The 21,858-nt window shown below is 40.3% G+C and overlaps 3 protein-coding genes across 7 annotated transcripts; 1 reads left to right on the plus strand and 2 right to left on the minus strand.

Annotated features, from left to right (window-relative positions):
• Positions 1 to 205: 205 nt before the first annotated feature.
• Positions 206 to 4,696, minus strand: hbegfa (heparin-binding EGF-like growth factor a). 2 transcript variants are annotated; one of them, XM_088430850.1, is made up of 6 exons: positions 4,479 to 4,696; positions 3,610 to 3,852; positions 3,336 to 3,534; positions 2,330 to 2,485; positions 2,108 to 2,194; positions 206 to 1,349 (listed from the first exon to the last, which is right to left on the minus strand). In XM_088430850.1, exons 1-5 carry the CDS (start codon positions 4,519 to 4,521, stop codon positions 2,122 to 2,124), a joined length of 714 nt encoding a protein of 237 aa, XP_088286976.1. In that variant the 5' UTR covers positions 4,522 to 4,696; the 3' UTR covers positions 206 to 1,349; positions 2,108 to 2,121. The 2 variants fall into 2 exon arrangements, with proteins under 2 accessions (XP_088286976.1, XP_088286977.1); XM_088430851.1 differs by lacking the exon at positions 2,108 to 2,194.
• Positions 4,697 to 5,562: 866 nt separating this feature from the next.
• Positions 5,563 to 12,009, plus strand: rufy1 (RUN and FYVE domain containing 1). The gene is made up of 17 exons (XM_088430844.1): positions 5,563 to 6,177; positions 6,939 to 7,118; positions 7,202 to 7,319; positions 7,520 to 7,621; positions 7,697 to 7,820; positions 7,897 to 7,958; positions 8,398 to 8,533; positions 8,682 to 8,783; positions 8,868 to 8,984; positions 9,418 to 9,585; positions 9,654 to 9,751; positions 10,156 to 10,275; positions 10,758 to 10,887; positions 10,971 to 11,065; positions 11,145 to 11,193; positions 11,263 to 11,340; positions 11,399 to 12,009. The coding sequence occupies exons 1-17, from the start codon at positions 5,868 to 5,870 to the stop codon at positions 11,540 to 11,542; spliced, it is 2,133 nt and encodes a 710-aa protein (XP_088286970.1). The 5' UTR covers positions 5,563 to 5,867; the 3' UTR covers positions 11,543 to 12,009.
• LOC148413979 (heterogeneous nuclear ribonucleoprotein H-like) lies at positions 11,999 to 21,727 on the minus strand. Of its 4 annotated transcripts, none has more exons than XM_088430847.1 (11): positions 21,688 to 21,727; positions 17,361 to 17,456; positions 17,127 to 17,282; positions 16,909 to 17,052; positions 15,137 to 15,275; positions 14,425 to 14,603; positions 14,164 to 14,279; positions 13,916 to 14,051; positions 13,754 to 13,831; positions 12,766 to 12,858; positions 11,999 to 12,654 (listed from the first exon to the last, which is right to left on the minus strand). In XM_088430847.1, the coding sequence occupies exons 1-11, from the start codon at positions 21,710 to 21,712 to the stop codon at positions 12,560 to 12,562; spliced, it is 1,257 nt and encodes a 418-aa protein (XP_088286973.1). In that variant the 5' UTR covers positions 21,713 to 21,727; the 3' UTR covers positions 11,999 to 12,559. The 4 variants fall into 4 exon arrangements, with proteins under 4 accessions (XP_088286973.1, XP_088286975.1, XP_088286971.1 ...); XM_088430849.1 differs by having other exon boundaries at positions 11,999 to 12,658; positions 14,389 to 14,603; XM_088430845.1 differs by having other exon boundaries at positions 14,389 to 14,603; positions 21,688 to 21,725.
• Between the last annotated feature and the right edge of the window lie 131 nt (positions 21,728 to 21,858).

Raw genomic sequence — 21,858 nt, forward strand, 5'->3', positions numbered from 1 at the left:
CTGAGCCAACACAACAGCTTGCCATTATCCATCATGACCCAGACTGGACGTTTTAAAATATTACAATAACGTGCTACCAGACTCCGGAGGCGAAACCAGGAGCTAAAAAAAAACCTTGACCTTACTTAACTGATGATTGAAACACAATATGATCATTGTTTCAATTTCTAGACTGCCAAGCAAATGAAGATGCAGCACACAGGCATTAGGAATTTGGATATTTATTCAATTAAATCATATTAAAAAAAAAAAAAAATCACGTCAGAACTGCAATTGTTGAAAACGGCGAACACTTGAATTCACATTTTATTGCTTGATAGTTACTGTAAGTGTTTCTCTTTAAATGGTGGTAAGACAAGGACAAAAACAAGAAATTTACATCAGAATTCTTTCAACGGTGATTTGGCTCCAAGTGCCAAATGATATATTGGACTCCCTTTTGAAGGTTTCGTAGCCATTTCGCCACAGACGGCTCTGAGTGAGGGCATTTATCACTAATAAAACCACAACTTTTCCATGTGTTCAACTACTTGTGCAGGATGCCGCTAAGATTGTTTGTTTTCAGTGAAAATGACAGTTAAAATAATAATAAAAAGAAAAAACACGAATCAGTAAAAAAAAAAAAAAAAAATCACACATTTAAAAAAAATCACAGTGCTACTGATCATATTCTGAGTGCCAAAATTCTATTAAAATGAGTCTGATTTTTTTTAGTAACACTTTTTGTGTCCAGGAGCCTCAAGCATTGTGTTTTTTCTTAAATAAATAATATCCAATAAGGAATATAAAAACAACTGTAACATCCATTTTGAACTGTTGAAGGAGGTTAAAACCTACATAAATACAGTTAGCTTAAATAAATAAATTAAAAAGTATAAATATATTGTTTACTGTACAGAAAAAAATAATGCACTTGTGCGGGAAAATATAAAATGCTGCCTGTTTTTTTGTTTGTTTGTTTTTAATTCCAGATTGAGCTCTTTCTTTGTTGATGTGAAATCAGGATTCAGTTCAGTCTGTAACTTGACCACACAGTCAAGAAGCAGCAAATGTTCCTTTTTTCTTCTCCTACTTCTTTTCATTACCTAGTGCCTGCCACACTTCCATTCCAGTCCATCCTTTGGCCCATTCAATATTCCACTTTCAGATGTGGCCGCCTTCTCCCGAGGCCTGCAGGAATACGCTGAGCTGTCCGTTTCTTTTTTTTTCACGTGAACATCCAGCAAGGGGTGAAGCTAACACCCCCGTTTCCCTTCTTCATCCATCTGTGTTCCTTTGCTTTTCACCAGGACCTCCTTCCCGTGGTTCGCTTCCTTTTCTATTTTGAGGTAGTATCTCCGCTCCTTTGCCTAACACGAGAGGGAAAAGAGGGAAAACAATGAGATAAGCGTTGCATTTTCTACAATAATGTGGAAGGAAATGTGCGTCAGTGTGCGATATTAGCCCTGCTCTTGACTACACTATCTCATCTATTTCTGTATCGGAGCAAATTAAAAATTAAGGTTGATGAAACTGGCATCAATATTTACTTCTGTACTATAAATTTGCTGGTTAAATAATTTGGGGCTTTTAAGTACAGTTCCTCCCTCCAATGTTTCCTTCGTTGTTAGATTTTTATTGCGGACCAGGCCAAATTCATTCACAAGGTAAATATGGCCTACCCCTAGGTTTCCCCGCCCTTTCTCTTGACCGGGAATGGCTAATTGGGGGTCTGGTAACGAATTATGTGGTCCTGTGTGACCTCCAAGTAGCGCTGATGAAAAAGTGTGACCATGCCATTACTTAAACTTCCAATCGTTGCTCAAGATTAAGGCGCCCATCTGGCTCCTTCATGGAGAATGTTTAGATATGCTAATAGTAGTACTTCTGCAGGCATTGTGACAAACTACTACCCATAAATCATCAACTGAATCAGGGGTTCCTGACGCTGTTTATAGGTGAGGTGATGTCCAAAACTATTCCTGTTTTATTAACTGCAGGGAGCACAAGGTGGTAACTGAGCCAAAAGTTAGCTATACTTTTCAAATTAAGTTCTTCCTCTGTGGCAAATTTTAATAGGAAACTCCTAAATGCCCCTTTGCATACTATTTACTGAGGTTGTACTCACCCTTCATTGTCTCTTCAATGGTTGGACGCTAACCCTAACTTGACCTTCTCCTCATTCTCTACATCATACGCTCCCCGCTTGTGAAACCTGGAATCAATCAGAAAACGGGGCTTAAACGGCTATTTATGCCTAATTATGACACAATTTTTTTCAAATTCCCTAGACAGCTCTAGTGTGTACATGTATGTGTAACCGGGTGTCCTCACGAGTTGTTGGGCACACCTGAGCATGAGTAAAAGGCCGATGATTGTCAGGCAGATGGACGAGAGCACTACGGCCACCACGGCCAGAGCGGTGGTGCGGTTGTAGCCCTCCTGAGGTTTCTCAACGGGCAGGGTAAAGAACTCACACCTCTCCCCGGAGTAACTCGGGTGGCACCTGTACATGGACGGGATGTTTTATTCATTACTTGAGTTAGGATGAGGTAGACACAACATTTTCCTGAGTAGAACCTTGCATATAATACAAATACATATGTACAATACGATTTGAGTACATTTTGAAGTGAATAATTCCATTCGGTTTGATTCACTGGGATTACGACTTAGTTTTATATATTACAGCTGTCCTTGCATTTGCCGTGTTCTTTTTAATGTAACAACTTGTAAAATCCCTCCAGGGTGCAAACTAATCCATTCATCCTAATCGTAATCAAATCAATTCAAACTTGGTATGCTGATTTAATAAAACACAATTTGATGCGTAAATTGATACATGGGGTACAATACGATTCAAAGATGGTACAGTTTAATGCACAGGTGTCAAATTCAAGGCCCGGGGGCCAGATCGGGCCCGCCAATTCATTTTATGTGGCCCGGGAAATGCTGATTTGTCTTCAAGTTTCTGGCTAAAATAACAAACTTGCAAATTGTCTTTGACTTTAATTTTGGGGGGGAAACGACAAGCATTTTTTGTTCCCAATCTCTCTTTTGAACAGTTTTGACTGGCCTCCGATTTTAAAACTACGTAAGTGCGTGACAAACTTTAAAATTTATTTGACTTCACAGTCATTCCGGGCCCTTGAAAGAAACTACAAATACAATTTGGCTCACGATATAAATGAGTTTGACACCCCTGTTTGAATGGAATGTTTTAATTTTAATGTTAATTTTTGTTGATTTGCAAAAGTACATTTTCCTCCCCGATATATAAGTTACCTAATAAGTCAAACCATTATTTTGTTAATGATTCCTTACTATTTTTCTTTAAAAAGGAATGTGGTACTCACACACAGGAGGGAAGTCGAATGTCCCTCAGGTACTGACAGGTTCCGTGAATACAGAAATCTTTATACTTCTTCAGGCAAGGATTCCTCTTCTTTCCTTTGCCCTTCCCCTTCTTTCTCCCCTTTGCTCTCCGTCTCTGTCCTTCCGTGCTTTCCGCCTCCAGGATAGCAGATGGGTCTCGGGGCTTGCTCGCCATAGCAACTGAATAAAACACACACATTGTCAACATATCTGACAAAAAGTGTTTCTTATATGTGATGATTTTAAAAATCTCACCTCTTGGCATTTCCACTTCATCATCCCCGGACGTGCTGTCTTCATATTCATCCCCATCGTCGTAAAATTCATCATCATACTCCTCATCCTCATCCTCTGATGTGGCGACCGTTGCGCCTCCTCTGATCTCCTCCTCCGTCTTTCCGTCATGGCTGGTGTCCTGGAAGTTGATGACAGCCGTGTGCCGCTGCCTGTCGCTGTCATAACGGTCCACCGCCGCGCCGCACGCCGGTCTGGACACCACTTGATAAAAAGAAAACAATGGGAAGAGGTTAGGAAGTATTTAAACTGGGATTAGTGACACTGGGGATAAGTGAGGAGGGTGCCAAGGTGGGCGGACCTATGTGGACAAGTTGAAACATGCTCCTGAGCCTTTGAAAGGGGGGTTGGACTGAAATCACGAGCCTTTTTTGTTGGACACCAAAGTCTTTCACAAATCACCAGCGGTAGTGCACTTATCCCCTGCCTTGCTCAAGGGCACACGGAGCAACATTTACATTGCCAAAGAGATATCCCTGAGGCACTTTTGTTATTGAAACTCAATTGATCCATGTAAGTATATTTCTTTACGTTCAAGAGTTGTGAGTGCTAAGAGAATGTCAGGCAAAAATATGGGTTAAAAATAAATGGGTCCAGATCCAGTTACATAAAAGCACGCTTTGAAATAGCGAGACGCCCCCATTAGCTTCTGGATAGTCCTGGCATCGAGAAAATGTCTGGCTGAAAAAAAGGTTAGCAGGTTTACAAGTCATTTTATAGCTCACTCGCGGCTTGCGGCTTTTTATGACGACGCAAATGCTGCACGGTGTCACGCAGATGGAGACATTAATAAGTAAAATAATTTGAAATTATTCAACGTGGAAGCTTACCCAGTGCGTGAAGCAGCAAAAGCACAACACTCCAAATCCTCATGATGGTAAGACTTGTTGAAGTAGGATTTTAAAAAAATAAAAAAGAAATGTATAATCCTTCTTTGTTTTTTGTTTTATTTTTTGGTTTTGTTTTTTTTTTTTTTTCTGGTAGGGTTTGCGTCAGTTTATTCCAGGCTTCGACCTCTTATTTAACACGTGTGTAATGCGGAGCGAAAGAGCGTCAAAAGAGAGGCTCCGGCGTATTTAAGGGCCACTGGATCTTGGCCGCGCCCACATACACACGCACACACATGCTCGCATGCACGCACACTCACGTTGTTTTGAGATTCATTATCCGCAACACATCCAGGTAACGATGCTGGAACCCAGTGGAGTATTGACAATTAAAAAAATAATAAATGTATACAAAACAATAAAATGTGTACATTTCAGCAGTCACAGACCGTTCCATTCCAATGTATTAAATAAGCACTAAAATTGGTGGGCAGTTATTCTATTTTTGAGAGCACTGTGGCTTCGGGGATTCACAGAGTATTGACAACACAGAGTGAAACTCTAGTAGATACTGACTAATAACTGACAGATGTTCATAATTTATTCATTCACCACTAATAACCACTAAGATGTGGGGGTAATGAAGGACAGGCAGAAGCAACAAGGCATGAGAGCATTTTTACTGCTCGCGCGCACAACCTTGTGGCGATTAAAAGTAGTACAATTAGTGGACATGTGTTTTCTTTGGACCCTTTCAAACTACCCTACTACGTCATATAGTGTGCTCACGAAAAGAGGTTTTGGCGTTTTCATTGACGTCTCATGTTATAGTGGAATGCTATTGATTGATTGATTGATTGATTGATTGATTGATTGATAACACACATTAGTGTAATTTATAGGTTCAAAAGTAGTTAGAAGTTCTAAACTTATCTTCAAAAAAGTCATGTTATCCAGTAAATGTACACATGAATTATACACGTAGTATAGAATCCACCCCCCCCCCCCAAAAAAAAAATAAAAATAAAAGAAATATCTGCCATTAATGGAAAATGAAGAATGAATGAAGGATTACGGATTTTGTTCAATTTCTCAAGGTTTACAATTTTTTGATACAGTATATCTTTGCAGCATTGTATTTTAACCTATTTTTTCACACCTTCCCAATTCTATCATAATTATTCCACAATTGAACTTTTTTAAAAACGCATTTTCTTATGTACCGTAATCCACTTTTTGTAACATCCAGTAAATTGAAAACTTTTATATGTAATTCATACTCCAGTCAACAAGCGGCGGTAGTAAAGGTTTCTGCTACCTTTAATGACCACCAAGAAGGTTACGGTGTGACGTGTCACGTGATTATTCAGCGAGAAGGGAGGGGGCGTAAACATGGCCGACGAGTTAGGGGAAGTAAACACAGCAGCAGAGGATGGCGACACAAAACAAGAGCCAACGCTCGACAAACTTTCTAACACGGAGACTGACGACAACTCCTCCGACAATAACGCGCCCGCCCGGGCTGAAAGGTCGCCGCTTGACACCAGCTGGTCGGCTCCCCTTCTGTCGCTGGCTCGCAAGGCCACCGAAACGCTCAGTAGCGGGGTCAGCTACGCTTCTGCCCGGAGGAACTCCGTTGAGTGCCCCGCGAGTGAAAAAGAGCCAGAAATTGATATAGCCCGCATGGGAAAGAAACTTCCAGGTGAGTGGGATAGATTACTGACTCCTTCGGCTTTAATTGACACTTCTTTTTTTACTTTTACTTAGATGTCAGATGTCAACACACATGACTTTCAGACATGAAATCTTGATTTTAAGGCTTCGTCGTCATGCGGGCTTCTTTTAACTTGCATTAAATTCTCTGACGTCTGACTGGTGTCTATTCCACGGAAAGCCGTTAGAGCATTTGTTCGAGATCCTTGAGGCATGCAATCCGCTGATTGTCCTCATTTTCAGTCGAAGGAGTGCTTTACTCATAACTTCTAAGCGTTTAAGGTGGAATCCTACCCGAATTAAAGTCTTTATAGTAATACATTAAATGCAGTTATGCAGTCGCATAGAAGGTCATCTTTGGGCGATAGCCAGTGAGAAAATGGCCACCCCTTAAATGGATAGAAACCGGTGTATTTTGCTCCGTAATTCACATTTCACAATGCAATATTAATCAGATTGTTGTGTTCATATTTGTTGTGTTTAATTTCCTTTTTCCCCATCGCTATTAACATTCTCAATAACAACAACAAAACAAAACAAGAACCCAACAATAACAATTGCACTCCTGTGAATGCTCTACTAGTTAATCTATTTATTGTTTTAATTAATTCAATATGTAATTGGAGCAACACTCCCAATTTAGTTTTGATACCTACTGTAGAATGACAATATAAACATTCTATTCTTTTCCATTCCATTCTGGGTTGACCTGTGTTAATAAAATGTTTGTGCTTTCTGTTAAAATTTCAGTGCTGCCTCCCAAAGACCCAATGGCAATCGAAAGATCCAATCTTCTCAGCATGTTGAAGCTCAGCATCAAGGTTTTAATCCAGTCATCACTGAATTTGGGCCGGACGCTGGACTCAGAGTACCCACCCTTGCAGCAGTTCTTCTTAGTCCTGGAGCACTGCCTCAAACATGGGCTAAAAAGTAACACGCTTGTTAAACATAAACTGCAATGGCATTCTGCGTGTTTCAATATCAGTTCAAAGTCACATGGTCTTTTTTTTCAGCCAAGAAGACCTTTATCGGTCAGAACAAATCCATTTGGGGACCCCTGGAGCTGACTGAGCGGTTGTGTCCAGAATCTGCCAACATTGCCACAAGTGCCCGAGACCTGCCTGGCATTAAGTAAAGCTTGGCCTATTATTTGCCAGTAAAACTGTTATTATAATAGGCCAAGAATCCAAAGTCCATGAATTCATACTTGTTGGGTTAAGTGAGAACTTGGTGGACAAAGCTGTACAGTCCACCAAGTATTAATTCAGACAGCAAGTGGTTAAGAAAATGAACAGATGGATGACTAAAATGGGCCTTTTTCATCTTTTTAGGACTGGTTTGGGGAGAGGGAGGGCATGGCTGCATTTAGCCCTCATGCAAAAAACAATGGCCGACTATCTGAAAGCCTTGCTGGACTGCAAAGATCTCTTGAGGTTGGCGATAGTTGAATACTTCTCTCTCTAAAAGGTTGGCAGTTTCCAATATAATTCATGTTTGTTTCCGGACAGTGAGTTCTATGATCCCGGAGCCCTGATGTTGGAGGAGGAAGGGGCGGTGATGGGGGGGCTGCTTGTGGGCCTCAATGTACTCGATGCTAACCTCTGTATTAAGGGCGAAGATTTGGATTCTCAGGTGAGCCGTCGTACCTCATACCTGGTCATTCATTAAATCAGGACACACAGAGGTATTTTTGTTTTCTCTTATTTAGGTAGGAGTCATTGACTTCTCCCTCTATTTGAAAGACTCTAACAGCACTGAGACCCCAAAAGAGTGAGTATCTGCTTTCAGATCAATTGTCAAATGTAAATTAGAGTTGTAAATTAGTTTTATAACAACTAGTCTTAAACTCATCAAGAAGTCAAGAATTTCAATTCACAAAGTCTTGAATGTGCACAGCTTTGAACCGAGGGGCATTACAGGTCATGAAGTAGGTCATATTTGAGAATAATCTCAGTTATGAAATACGTTTGATTTAGATTAACAGTATTTAATCAAACAAATAATTTCATCAATATTTCTTCATGTTGATGGCTTTAAAGGTTTTAATCAAAATTTCAGGAATGTTTAAAATAATGAAAAAACACTAAATTGGATGGTGTTTCCACACTTTTGACTGGTACTGTATCTTCATGCCTATGTTGTCAAAAAGTAAACAATTCCAGAGGGTTTTCACCTTTGTGCCATTTCTCTCGCACCCATACCTTTTCAGTAACGCCAAGATGACCGCCATCTTGGATCAGAAGCATTACATCGAGGAGTTGAACCGTCACCTGAGTGGCACCGTCACAGATCTTCACGCAAAGATGGACTCTCTCGAGAAAACCAACAGCAAACTTGTGGAAGAGGTCAGAAGTGGAATCGGTTGTCAATGAGGAGCCCTCCATATATCAATCCAAGCAATTATCATTGTTAATTTAGCGTGCTACAGGGCCAAAAACCCTCAGCACCGACGCAACTCCGCCAATCTCGTCTGATTGCCTATTTTTCGTTCAGCTCACGGCTGCGACAGACAGAATCAACGCTCTGCGAGAAGAACAGGAACAGCTCAAACAGGACAACCAGCTGATCTTGCTGGCCAGTCAGAAAAAGGAAGAGGTAGGAATGCTAGTGCTTCAATTTGACACGGCCTCTAATAGGACAAATAAACTAACTTCTAGTTTTTTGTTTTTAAATCTCCAGGCCGCACTTCAGGACAGCCAGGTGGAACTGGAGACGTACAGACAATCCCGGCAAGGCCTGGACGAGATGTACAACGTTGTGTGGAAACAGTACAAGGAGGAAAAACGCATTCACCAGGTCAGCAATCCATTTACTAGGTGGTCATAACCCAAATAAGGGAAAATAAATGTGGGGGTTCAGGGTTTAGTGACATTAAATGCTCCTTAACTTCACATTAATGTCAGTTTTTGAATTTTGTGACTGAGTGGTAAGATGTCGACAGCATATTTTCATTTTTTATTCTCATTTCTGTTTTGAGCACAGAATAATAAAACCTCAATGATTAGCTCCATATTCAGACTGGACAGTAACATTTATATGTATGCTACATACACGTAGGGATATTTATTTTTTTTTAATGCGGATTCCAATATTGTTTTCCAATTATTAGTATCCAAGTATTATTATTATCCAATATATATTATTATTATTATAGCGAGAACAGATTAATAGTAATAAAACTACTGGCATGACAATCACCGTCTAAATCTCACGCGTTGGCAATGTTTAGGAGCTAGAGCGAGAGCTGGAGCTGCAGTTGGGACTGAAGCAGGAGATGGAGATGGCCATGAAGCTGCTGGAGAAGGACTCGCATGAGAAACAGGACACCCTGGCTGCCTTGCGGCTCCAGCTGGACCAAGTCAAAGCTCTGAATCTTCAAATGTTCCACAAAGCACAGGCACGTGCTGGTAATTCCACTTGGGGTCGTACACGAGATACATTTTGACCAGCTGTGGGCTTCTGCAGGACTTTGAACGGGAGGCGGCCAAAAAACAGGCAGAGGCTGAACAGCTGGAGCGCAAGATGGACGACATGGCCAAAGACATGGCGGAACTCGAACAGAGGTACGATTTTGTGTACTACCATGTTTTCCCGACTACAAGTCGCCCTGGAGTGTAAGTCACACCGGCCAAAAAATGCTGCATATTTCTAATCTGCAGGATATAATCTGGATTTGATGTCACTTTTGTTCAGTCCTTCTCAGTAGTTTTTATTAATGTAGAAATTAACTGGATAAATTGTAAGATGTGCGCAAGTAGCAGGTATAGATACACAGGCATAGAGTGCTCTCCTGCGGTTGTTGGTGAAAATTACATTTGGAATTGTATAATATTGTGTTGATCATTTCACATGTAGGTATAAGTCGCACCCCTGGTCAAACCACAAAGAAAAAAATACTGACTTATACTTGAAAAAATGCAGTAGTTAACGTTGAAGACCCATGTCAAATAATTGTTGTGCTTTTTAGGTTGCAGAACTCAGAAAAGGATCGTAAGAAGAGCGACCAGTCAGATAAAGATTTGAGGCTTGAGCTGGAGGGAAAAGTGAGCGCTCTTGAAAAACAACTCAGTGACCTGGACGCACTAAGGTGTGTGTGCTTTATTGTAGTTGTACACTGTGAATGTATTTAGTTTCTTCTTCGTATTTAGTTAGCGTTCATTAGTTTTTACAGTTGGTTAATCATTTTTTACGCTTAATTTTAGTGGAGTTTATAGTTGTACTTGTTTATTATTTGTCCAATCTAAGTTGAAAAAAGTCACAATCGTGCATTAAATTTAGGTGAATTACTATTTCCATTAGCTGTTTATTCTCCCTTCCTTTGTGTAGCTGCAGCGCAGGACCAGAATAAAAAAATTACAATCAGCCTTGAAAGCTTATGTATGAAATAAGCTGGATGGAAATATAATAATATATATAATATATAATATGGAAAAATTTACAAAGTAAAATGTCCATCCACTATTGAGGAGTTATCCCTGGGACCTCCTCCCTGTGGGACTTCCCTGAAATACTTCACCAGAGAGAAAACTGTCTCATTATTATCCAGTATATGGATTTTTTTTTTTTCAGGCTGGGTTTAGAGAAGGAGCTTCTGGTAGAGAGAGAACAGCGACAAGGCCTTCAAAAAGCCCTTCAGAGGGAGCAGGACAACAGCACGGAGCTTCGCACGCAACTGCAACAACTCCAAGGCTTGCAGGCCGTCAGTGATTTCCAAGTTGTATATCGAACACTGCATTGGATTAATCTGGTTGATGAAAGGCATGCCCTTTTTTTTTTTTCCAGGAGCTGCAGGATCTGAAGCAGGAAAAGCAGCAGCTGCAGCAAATATGCGAGGAGCAGGAACAAGCTTTGCAAGAAATGGGCCTCCATCTCAGCCAGTCAGTGCTCATTTAGTTGACTTATTTTTTATTGATGCTAATGAAATTTTACGTACAAATTTCATGTACATCCGGTTAGGTCAAAACTCAAGATGGAGGACTTTAAGGAGGTTAACAAAGCCCTGAAGGTACAATGGGAAACATATACCTAGCTTGATGTGTTCCGGACGCTTTTAAAAGCGGATTGTTTATTGCAGGGCCACGCCTGGTTAAAAGATGACGAGGCCACGCAATGCAAGCAATGCCAAAAGGAGTTCTCCATCTCACGCCGAAAGGTAAGTCGGTCTAACCTGAATATTCTGGTGTTGCTGCCTCACACCATTTTGTTTTCAGCACCATTGTAGGAACTGCGGGGATATTTACTGCAGCACTTGCTCCAGTAACGAACTGGCCTTACCTTCGTATCCTCGTCCCGTGCGGGTATGTGACATGTGCCACGCCTTGCTGCTGCAGAGGAGTTCATCTCAGTCTTCCTGACACAACACTGACCCGCCAAGGTTTGGATCTCACGCCATACAGACACTAATGTTTAGCCACATTTTGTTGATGAATGTCACTTTGGTGTTACGTGTGAACTGAAATTCAGTACATGCTTATAGTAGTACAGTTAAGGACATTTCATTTTCCTGGGGGAGAATAAACGCAGGACAATGAACATCTAGTCCGAGTTTCTATTCCCTATGTAGTGAATTTCCAGTTATTTTTTTCCCAGAATTGTCTCATTATTCATATTGTATAATGCTCTAACACTGCTGTAGCTAAGTTTACATCGGTCCTGTACATCTTTGCAAATTGTGTATAGAATGACAAAAATCTATTTTAGAATGTATTCATGCACATGGTGGATTGTATACACTCTGAAGAGCTGTTTTCTATAATCTGGGGAATCACAGTATTTTTAACTTGTTTAACGAATGAATAAAATTTGCAATGTTTCCATGACAGTCCAACTAGTTTATTCACTTTGCCCACAGAAAAGACAAAAAGCATTACAGGCAGAAGACAGACAGTTCATGTCAACAAATTCCATACTGAGTTGCTCTCGATGGTTACCGTCAACAAAACAAGTGCCTACTAACTAACTGGTCACACCTTCCATGCTGTAAACGTCAATGCGGGATTTTGATTTACATTGTACCACTGTAAATTAAATGAAGCATTGTGGTAAAAGCTGAATTGCGGTGTAAAACACTTGTTCATGCACTCCTGACATACAAAATGTGGTAAAACAGCAACAAAAGATGAGTTGCATTTTGGAACAAATCACAAAAAGGTGGCAATGAAACTAGAGCACCCTAAACACAGGACAGGGTCTCACAAGCAAACGCTCTAAAAAAATTACAAACCCCACCCCTCAATGCCTTCATAACTTCACCTTGACCTTTGTGAGACGTTTCAGGACATTTCCGCAAATTGCAGTCAAAACAAATCCTCACAAAAACTAACGGTACAACAACGGTAAAAAAAAAAAAAAAAGAAAACCAAAGGGTGGAACTACATTCCCCATCCTCCACCAAGTCCATTCATAGAGCTTCTGCTACTGCCTCCTCCTCCACCGTAGTAACTGCTACCCATGCCGCCCTGGTTACCTAACAAGAGGGAGAAAATACACAATATAGGACCACACAGTTCCGAGGTGATCAACACTTTAAAAAAAAAAAAAAAAGTGATGCATTCAGGGCAAACGCAATGGCACTTACTATAATCACTGTAGCCGCCCATGCTTCCTTGGCTGCTGTATCCGCCAGAATATCCTGAGCTCAGTTGGCCGCCACTGTAAGATGACTGACTACCTGTGAGGACAAACACATGAAAAATTATATTCTGTGGGCTTTTTTTGTCAAGAAATCACTCAAAAGAGCTTGGGCTACACAGTAGGGATGAGACAAGAGGCAAATCCCACGAGACGAGACTCGTAAAATTTGTAAAATAAAGTAATGCCTGGAAAAATTTCCAGTTTTTTTTTTTTTCCTCTATCCATCGAGCAGGCACAACTAACAAGCTAGCATCCAAAATGTAAACATGAAAGAAGACATCACCACACAGGTTATCTGAAAGTAATCAGAGCATTCTGTATTTCTCCTGTAGAGCTGCACCTATTGTTTTTTTTTTTTTTTTTTTTTGCTTGGTGAAAAACGCTGCAGACCACAGAACACATTTGAGTCAGCCCTGTTTGTTGAAAAGCGATCGGTACGAACGGCAACTGTGTCAGCATCTGAGTATTCGCCTGCCTTTGAAAGGTAAGCCGACTGCGCTTGCCAGATGATACGGAGCACTCGAGCACTGCTAGCAAGCGGCTAATATGCTAAACGCCGCTGGCGGGAGGCACCGTACAATACGTAGTCAGCTTGATTAGATCCTTTTTTTAACGTCCTGAGTTAGCGCCTGAACATGACTTCAGAACGACTAGTGTCCCCTGGAGCAACAGGCTTAAGTCAATTTATAGTCATTGCCGCGACGCGCTTCCAGGACAAACTTCAAAAAAGAACATACAAAGGCGTTTGCGACGTTATTGGTTACGTCGAGGTTTATTTTGAAGTTCGGTGGTGTTTTTATGCCATACAGCATTAACTGACAAAGAGCTATTCTCCTGTGTAACCCAACAGCCAAAAGAAACTAGCTCTCGTTCTAACCTCGCAAGATCACGTCGAACGAATCTCATCCCATCCCTACTACTGAGCAACTCACCCCCCATCATCTGGCTGCTGTAGGACCCATTACTGCCACCTGATGTTGAGTTTAAGAACAGCTCCACATAGCGGTGCTCTAAGGGGCACAGAAAGACGAGGATAAAGGAACATTCCCGCGCGTTCTGATATTTTTCGAGGCCGTCACATCTGCCAAACTCACGCATGTTAGCTTTGTCTTTGGACATGGCGGCCACCGCGTCCTCGTGCGTTGCAAACTCAACGTCGGCCTCCCCCGTCACCCTGCCATCGGGGCCGACCTCAATATGAACCCGCACTGGATTCAGCGGGGAAAAGAACTGCCACAAGCAAAGGAGATGCGCTTTATAAACACGGTACAATGTCGCCGAGACGGCGGCCGAAGCGTTCGCAATCATCTAATTTCGCCTTGCGAAGTCAACTCGGCCTTACGATGTAGATGTCTGATTCGGTGGCTCTGTAAGGAAGCCCCCTCATATGGACACAGTGACCCGTTGTGCTCTGGAAGGACGAGCCGACGCCGTCGTTGTACCGCCCGTCCGAAACGCCTGAATGTATATGTGAGATCAAACCGTTTTAGGAGGAACTAGCTCTCGGTTCCGAATTGGATGCCACGCTGGCATAAAATTGGGAGAGAAGGTTGCAGCAAATGATCACCAAATCGGTTTTCACTTCTTCGTCCACTCGACACACCTCCTCCATAGCCTCCGCGGCGCATTCGGTCGTAGGAGCCCCCGCGGTTCATCATGCTGTAGCCGCGCCCGCCAGAAGGCCGGTCATACGGGCCCGGTCTCTGCATGCCCAGGGGCTTCCGCTGGGGCTCGTAATGGGTTCGCACCTCGGCGCGGCTACTCTTGAAGATCTCAATGTACCTAGTGTGCATAGAAAGGCCACAATGAGGGAACGGGGAGGAGTTAGGGGCGGGGTTTTCTTATGCACAAACTATCTTGGTGTAGCCAGTCACAGTAATACAGTAATCTGCTAAGGTTATGTACATTTAAATGGAGTTAAATTGAAAAGGGCCTTAGACTTTTCTTATGGTTACCTGAATGTACTTGGGAGCTCAAAAATCAAATGCCCTGAAATATTACTGTGGCATTGTCCCGGTTTTAGCGGGTCAGTGTTACCTGTGAAGGTGGGCTCCATCTCCCTGGCGTCCAGAGATGATCCTTACCAATACAAGCCGCTACACAGTCTGCTACTGACATACCATTTTGTTGCCACAATTTGTATCAATGGGCTCAAATTATTATTATTTTTTTTTTACATGGAACAAGGTGTTGCATTTTGTCATGAAGGTTAGTGTGTTTGTGGTATAAATTAAAACAAGTGTCAGTGAGTTCATGTTGCGGGTGCACACCATAAGAAAAGCAATGTTTCCAGCCAACCAACCAACCATCCCCACCTGTGCCCTATTCTTTCCTTGTGTTTCTTTAGAGCCTTTTCAGCTATATCCTGTGAAGCAAACTGCACGAAGGCCTCCCCCGTACTCCTCCCCTGGATGTCCACCGGCAATGTTATCCCATTTGGCACGATTTCCAACCCTTCAACCCAAGGACAGATAACCCCAGCGGGGAACATATTAAGTCACATGCCCAATCACACAAAGAAATGTCTCTAAGAGAGAAAGAGAAAACTTATGGAACACTCTAAACATCATCACACATACCGGTCGAGTTGTTAACCAGCCGCTGGCGATTTGGAACAATTGAAAAGTGCAAGAAATGACAGAGGAATGGGTAGAGGGATGGAGAAGGGCACATTAGGCTAGTGTCGGTGTGTTGATGAAGACACAATCTGGCAGGTGACACGAATTCAAATGATGTTTGACCCATTGCGCGTTACTTCAACATGGTCACGTTCATTCAAAGGCTATCGAAAACCGAGAGGGGTAGGGGGCGGGGTTCACAGTGCAAAGACGGACTGAATGTATGGAGTCAAAAGTGGAAGTTGAGTCAAAAATAGAATGCAAAATGTTTCATCTGCCTACGCTAGTCTTAACATGGTATTTAGATTAAAGTTTGCAGAGTGAGAATCAAGCAGAAAAATCCACCTATTATGATCAATGAGGGGGGCATTTTGTTCTCAACTGCCCTCTGCTGGCGACTGCAATTGACGTCACACGGTTCATCAATCTTCTGGGTTAGGTCATCTGACACTGACAAGGGAGCCCACGGCTTTGACGTCAATTTAGTCGACGGCAGACAGCTGCCCCCCAGATGTTGATGAAAATGCTGATTAATCTGCTTAATTCTACTTTCAAAAACCACATTAATCAGAATACCATTTGTGTACACACACAACATTTTCTATTTGACTTTCGCTTTAACTATCATTTATTAATTAGAATGGAGGAAAAAGAAGTGCAAAAAGGAGGACAGTTATTTTTCTCTATTCGTCCATGACATAAAAGAAAAAAACACCTCAGAGCTAGAAAAAAAAATTATCGCAGGGATCACCAACATGATCACCTAAGCCTTTTATTTTGCATAGTAATTAGAATTTGCCTTAAAATAAAATCATACCCTAATTATAACATTTGAGCCATTTCAAATGTGAATAAAGGGTTTCCCAAAAATTGGTGACCCCTGGATTATCACATTCCAGATGTGCCGGTATGCTTCCGTTAAGGAAGCCAAAATGAATAGACTCTCTTTAAATCTTTAAACAGACCGTGACATAGTCTCGCCTTAAAATTAAAGGCAGGAGGTTGGGGAAATGCATATCAATTTCTATGTCTTAAATTGTTCATTTTCTACATATCCATCCTATATTTGTATACATTTTGATTCAAAATATTAATAAACATGTTTAAAAAAAAATACAAATCACGCACCTTCTGATCCTACACACAGCGGATGACTTTTTTGCGTAGTTTTACTCAACGATGACGTATAATAATCAAGATGAACAGAAGAGGAAAAAAATACCGGCACATCTTGTTTGCATAGCACATTCCTGCCCTTACACATAGCAAAGCTCCAAATTATTCCTAGCTTCTTTAGGTCATCTTATCATCTAAATAATGAACAAGATGAATATAATTATTCCTCAGAGTCAGAGGGGTTTGAAATCATGAAACAGATATGAATTGCTCAGTGTCTACAAAAAAAGGAAGACTTGACGGTAGACGAAAGGTAGATCAAATTCTAGTCACAGATGAAGAAAAGTTCTTACCTGAGAAAAACTGGACAATCTCCTCTTTGCTGCAGCCAAAGGGGAGGCCTCGTAATCTCACAAGCCCATCTCCAGCTGTCTCTGGACAGTTTGGACCAGTGTGCTTCATGACCCAATCCATTTCCACATTGTTGGATTTAAACACTGTGATAACATAAATAGAAGTACATTAAATGAGTTTTAAAAGTAGGAAGGGTGGGGGGTGCAATTATTCTCACCCTCCACATATCTGTGTCCCATAGTTTCTCTGTCCTTCTTCAAGGCTTGCTTGAGGTCTTCTTCTGCTTCCAGCTCCACATACGCCTCTCCGCTGGGGCGACCCTCTCTTGTGGAGGTGAAGTGTACGCCACCGCCATTGCCAAGAATTTTACAATCTAAAATTTGAAATGCAGCATATATTTGAATACACCTTTCATTTGAATGGTTAGACATAAAAATGGAAAAAGACTAACCTGAGAAAAATCTCTGCACTTCTTCCACTGAACAAGACCAAGGGAGGCCCCTGATTCGTACTACGTACCCCTCACCGGACATATCTGGTATCAAACCTTGAAAACGCAGTTTTAATCAGTTTTCATATAAAAAAAACAAAAACAAACGATATTCTGATCTCTAATGAAGTAGAATGCAACGTCACAAAGTGGAAAACAAGTCGTTCTCTTCAGTTCGAATTTCGCACGAACGTGATTCACATCATTTTTGATCAACTCTTTGAATACGACTATTGTTGTCTAGTGGATCGTAACAATCGACTTTGGGGGGGATTAAGCAAAATGCACACGTAAGACTTTGAGCGTATGCAAGCACAATTACAAGTTGTTCCGCTTTACCGAAAGACTGGCGATAGTTCACAAAATGGAACACTATTGTGCATCTGATAAAGAGATTCGCCATTCAATATTGAATATGACAAATTACAACTGTCGGTTTCACAAACAGGAGATAAGTTGTGAATATTTTATGATGATGGCCAGTTTTGTCCCATTTAACGCGCGAGCACACTACCGCACCCCGGTTCAAGAACAAAAGCGGCCCTCGCAGCTTGCGCCACACGTTAGCTTACGTTGTTAGCTTCCAGGCTAACACCTGCTAACTAAATGAGTAAATGCGTTTGAATAGCCTACTCGTAGATATAATCATGTTATTGAAGATAAAACGTTACGCCGGACAAAGTTTAGCCAACAATGAGTGTATTTCCTACCTTCTTAAAATCACAGCGAGAGCACGCTAAGGATGGCGAAGGCCTTGCGTGATGAAGCCGAAAGTAACAGAAAGCTGGGTTGCCAGGCGCCTGGACTAACTTACTTCAAGAAGTACAAAAGTACGCATTCGCTTGAGACTCGGGTGACCGCTTTAACGCTGCGGCAGTTAGCATAAAACTACTTTCAAAGAATTAAAGCAACAATTGCGATATTTTTTAATGGGTTTGGTAGCCAAAAAATTCAAAGCAAATTCGTAGTAAATTTGTTTAAAATCTTAAACGTGGCCTTATATTTAATCTGGCAACCCGGAAAGGCGCCTCAACATGCTTCCACGCCCAAAAAGCATGACGAAATCGTGCCCGGGCTCAGGATGGCGGGCTGAGGTAAAAACTTCCCTCAAAAAAAAAAAAAAAATTACAGTCACACAAATCTACCTTCCTGCTTCAGGTGTGCGGCTATTTCAGTTTTTTTTTGGTAAAGTAGAGTCTAATTTGATCTCTGAATTAAAAAAAAAAACTATGAATATTACAGTTTATATCTTTACATGATAAAATCTACTGTTTTATTCTCTACTTTAAGTTCTGCATATAGTAGTAACAATTACGTTGTTACGAATCAATCAATCTGTCTATCTAGCTATCTATCTGTCCGTCCATCCGTCTAAGAAGGCATTGCATACTGAGATGTTTTCAGCCGACATATTGATGCCAATGTGGAAATATCGCTGTGAACTGAGGTAGACTGGCTTCACTATTTTAACTCAGCCCAGAAAATATGCAATATTAACGCCTATAGCCGTCAATGGCAATGAATGTGTTAAAATCTCCCGGACCCCCTGAAATGCCTTCATAGAGCCTCATTTAATTGCAAGTGTATATGGTAGTATCGGTACTTGGTACATACAAATACTCATATTGGTGTCAGTCTGGGAAAAGCAACAAAATAAAATATGTATCTTTGACGTCCATAGCCGTCAATGGCAGTGAATGAGGTAATTAGATATACCCCCATGTAGTTATTAAACCTCAATTATACTCATTTGGCAGACCAATCAGCAAAGCACTATAATCTTGAACTTGTGTCTTTCCAAAAGGCATTACCTCACATCTACAGTATTTTTAAGTCCTTGCAAAGTGAAAACTTAACAAGCCACACAGATCAGCGTCATTTAAAACCCTGATAAATATGAAAAATTAAAACAAACTCATCAAGCTGAACACTCTCCACAGTCTGATGGCTGTTCTAAAACTACGCCCACTCAGCTGTCAATCAAATCCCACTACTCCTGGGATTTTTTGCTGCATTTTTCTACTCAGTCAACACAAAACTACTGTATATATTGGTGTTTATACTTAAACCCTATGATGAATGGACTAAATTTCACCAGGTCATCATTACTCTTTTCCGAATTGCAGCGGCAATGCGAGATATTATAGTAAACACGCATTTTCTGGATGTAAATATAGCCAGTGCGCTAACATGTAGAAAAATGGGCTGGTTAACCTCTGATATGAACACATGTGCTCAAGTTCTGATATACAATAGTGAATGGTTATATAAAATCTCCACAAATGAGTACTATGTAATATCTGGTATTTGCATATTTTCTCCAACAATCTTCACACATCTGAATTCAGTTTACAGGGTCTTTAAAAGCATTCTCATCACATATTTTAACCACTACTGTCACAGTTTGTTTGTTGACAACTGCATTTTACAAAAAATCCCTTGTGTCAATTTGGGCCTTTGATCTTGATTCATCAAAGACGAACCATTACAAATAATAGACTATAAATTACTAGATTATCAAAACAGGCAGAGGTTCAAAAGCACAAATTGTTACAATTGGAATTGTAGAACCATCAACACACACTGTTTAAAGTAATGGTAGTTTTAGATTTTGGATTAGAAACCCATATCGCTTAGCTCAATTTCTCAGTGTTTACCTTTTAGTTGAATATGCTTTAAACACAGATTTATGATATATATATATATATATATATATATATATATATATATATATATATATATATATATATATATATATATATATATATATATATATATATATATATATATATATATATATATATATATATGTGTGTGTGTGTGTGTGTGTGTGTGTGTGTTTTATGTTGATTATCACTTGATTGTTGCTGTGACATTATTATATCAAATGTAAATACATGTCAGAGATATGATTCTCCAATTAGTGCCTGCAATGCTATCTGCCCTTTAGGCTGATTTTACGCATAGTTACAGCTGATTTTACTAAGGTAAGCTTAGCTATCAACTATAGTATTTACCATCTCTAAGTGTAATGACCTTTTAAGTTCCACTTGACTCAGCGCAGATGTATGAATTGTGTCAAGATCAAAGGTGTTTATCACTGCCACTTTCTTGTTGTATTGAGTCTTTGAAAGTCAATATGAAAGTTTTTCTCTCTAAGTAGGTCAAGTAGTTTTTTTTTGTTTTAAGTTGAGGTTATCTTCATGGATGTCAACCTCCAACATGAAAAACAGATGGCTGTGTTTGCTAACTTTTTTTTCTCACTAAGTGGTAACTCAAGGTTTTATTCAATTAACCAACAAAAAATTAAGTGGCCCTTGAAAACATGTATAACATTTTAAAAATAACTACAAGTGCCATTCTATGAAGAAACTGACAAGTCACATGATGACTGCAGGTAAATAAATGACACCGATGTAAATCTAAAACTAAAAATTGTGACTTTTTCATCGTCATCATTTTTAGAACGTCTCTTGCCTAATAATGTTTGTATCATTACTTTTCTGAGACATGTCAACAACCTCCCCACCCGAAAACAAAAAAACAAAACAATAAAATAAAATAAATATAAGACTACTACTATTTTTCACGTGTCCACTGGTCCACTATTTTACTAACATACACACATGAAGTAGAAATAGTAGTATTTCCATCAACAATTTTACCATGCTGCTTCAGCACTTAAAGAGGAAGTGAAAATTGTCTTTAAGATAGGTTATATGTTATAGGTTATATGTGCCTGTAATAGTTGAAACACAATATTCTGATTGATAATGTTATTGGTAGAGCATGAATGAACATAATAAGAAGCCATCATTATTTTTTCATCTCAAGCGACGGCCATTTTGTCTTCTACTGCCTTTTGCTGTTTACAAATAAATATTTGAAATTAAATTTTCACCCGAATAATACTGTTGAGATTTTTGTTAATGTTTTGTGATAAACGCTAAACAAGAAAGTTTACTCAAATGTACTTGTAATATATCCATGTGCATTATTTTAGTGTATATTGCAATCTTAAAAAGTTAATGTTTTTTTCAAATACAATTCACAACTATAGTAATGTATATTTTACTTTACATGCATACCACAAAAACATCAAAGTCGCACCTATGGCCAAACAGTAAAGTTTTACGTATGGACATTTCTGGTGTTAATTTCTCCAGACATTCACAATTCCTTGTGTTGAATCAATGCAAGTGAGAAAGGTCCAAGCGTGGCCTCGCGGTTGTCTTGAAACATGAACGTGACCGAAAACGAGTTTACATGAAACGGTAGAGCTAGCTACCAGTTAAGTTGGTCTTCCATGTCATTTCTTGACGTTCGTTATTCAGCCTCGTGATATTGGTAAACCTAACATGACGTTATGGTTCCTTGTTTGACAAGCGTCGTCTACGGCCAATCAAAAGCGGATGTTCTTGAGCTGGGGCCAATGGAAATGCGAGAATTCTCACCATAG

Source organism: Hippichthys cyanospilos, chromosome 13 (genome assembly GCF_059441005.1).
Source record: "Hippichthys cyanospilos isolate Australia breed blue-spotted pipefish chromosome 13, RoL_Hcya_1.0, whole genome shotgun sequence".
NCBI classification, from domain to species: domain Eukaryota; kingdom Metazoa; phylum Chordata; class Actinopteri; order Syngnathiformes; family Syngnathidae; genus Hippichthys; species Hippichthys cyanospilos.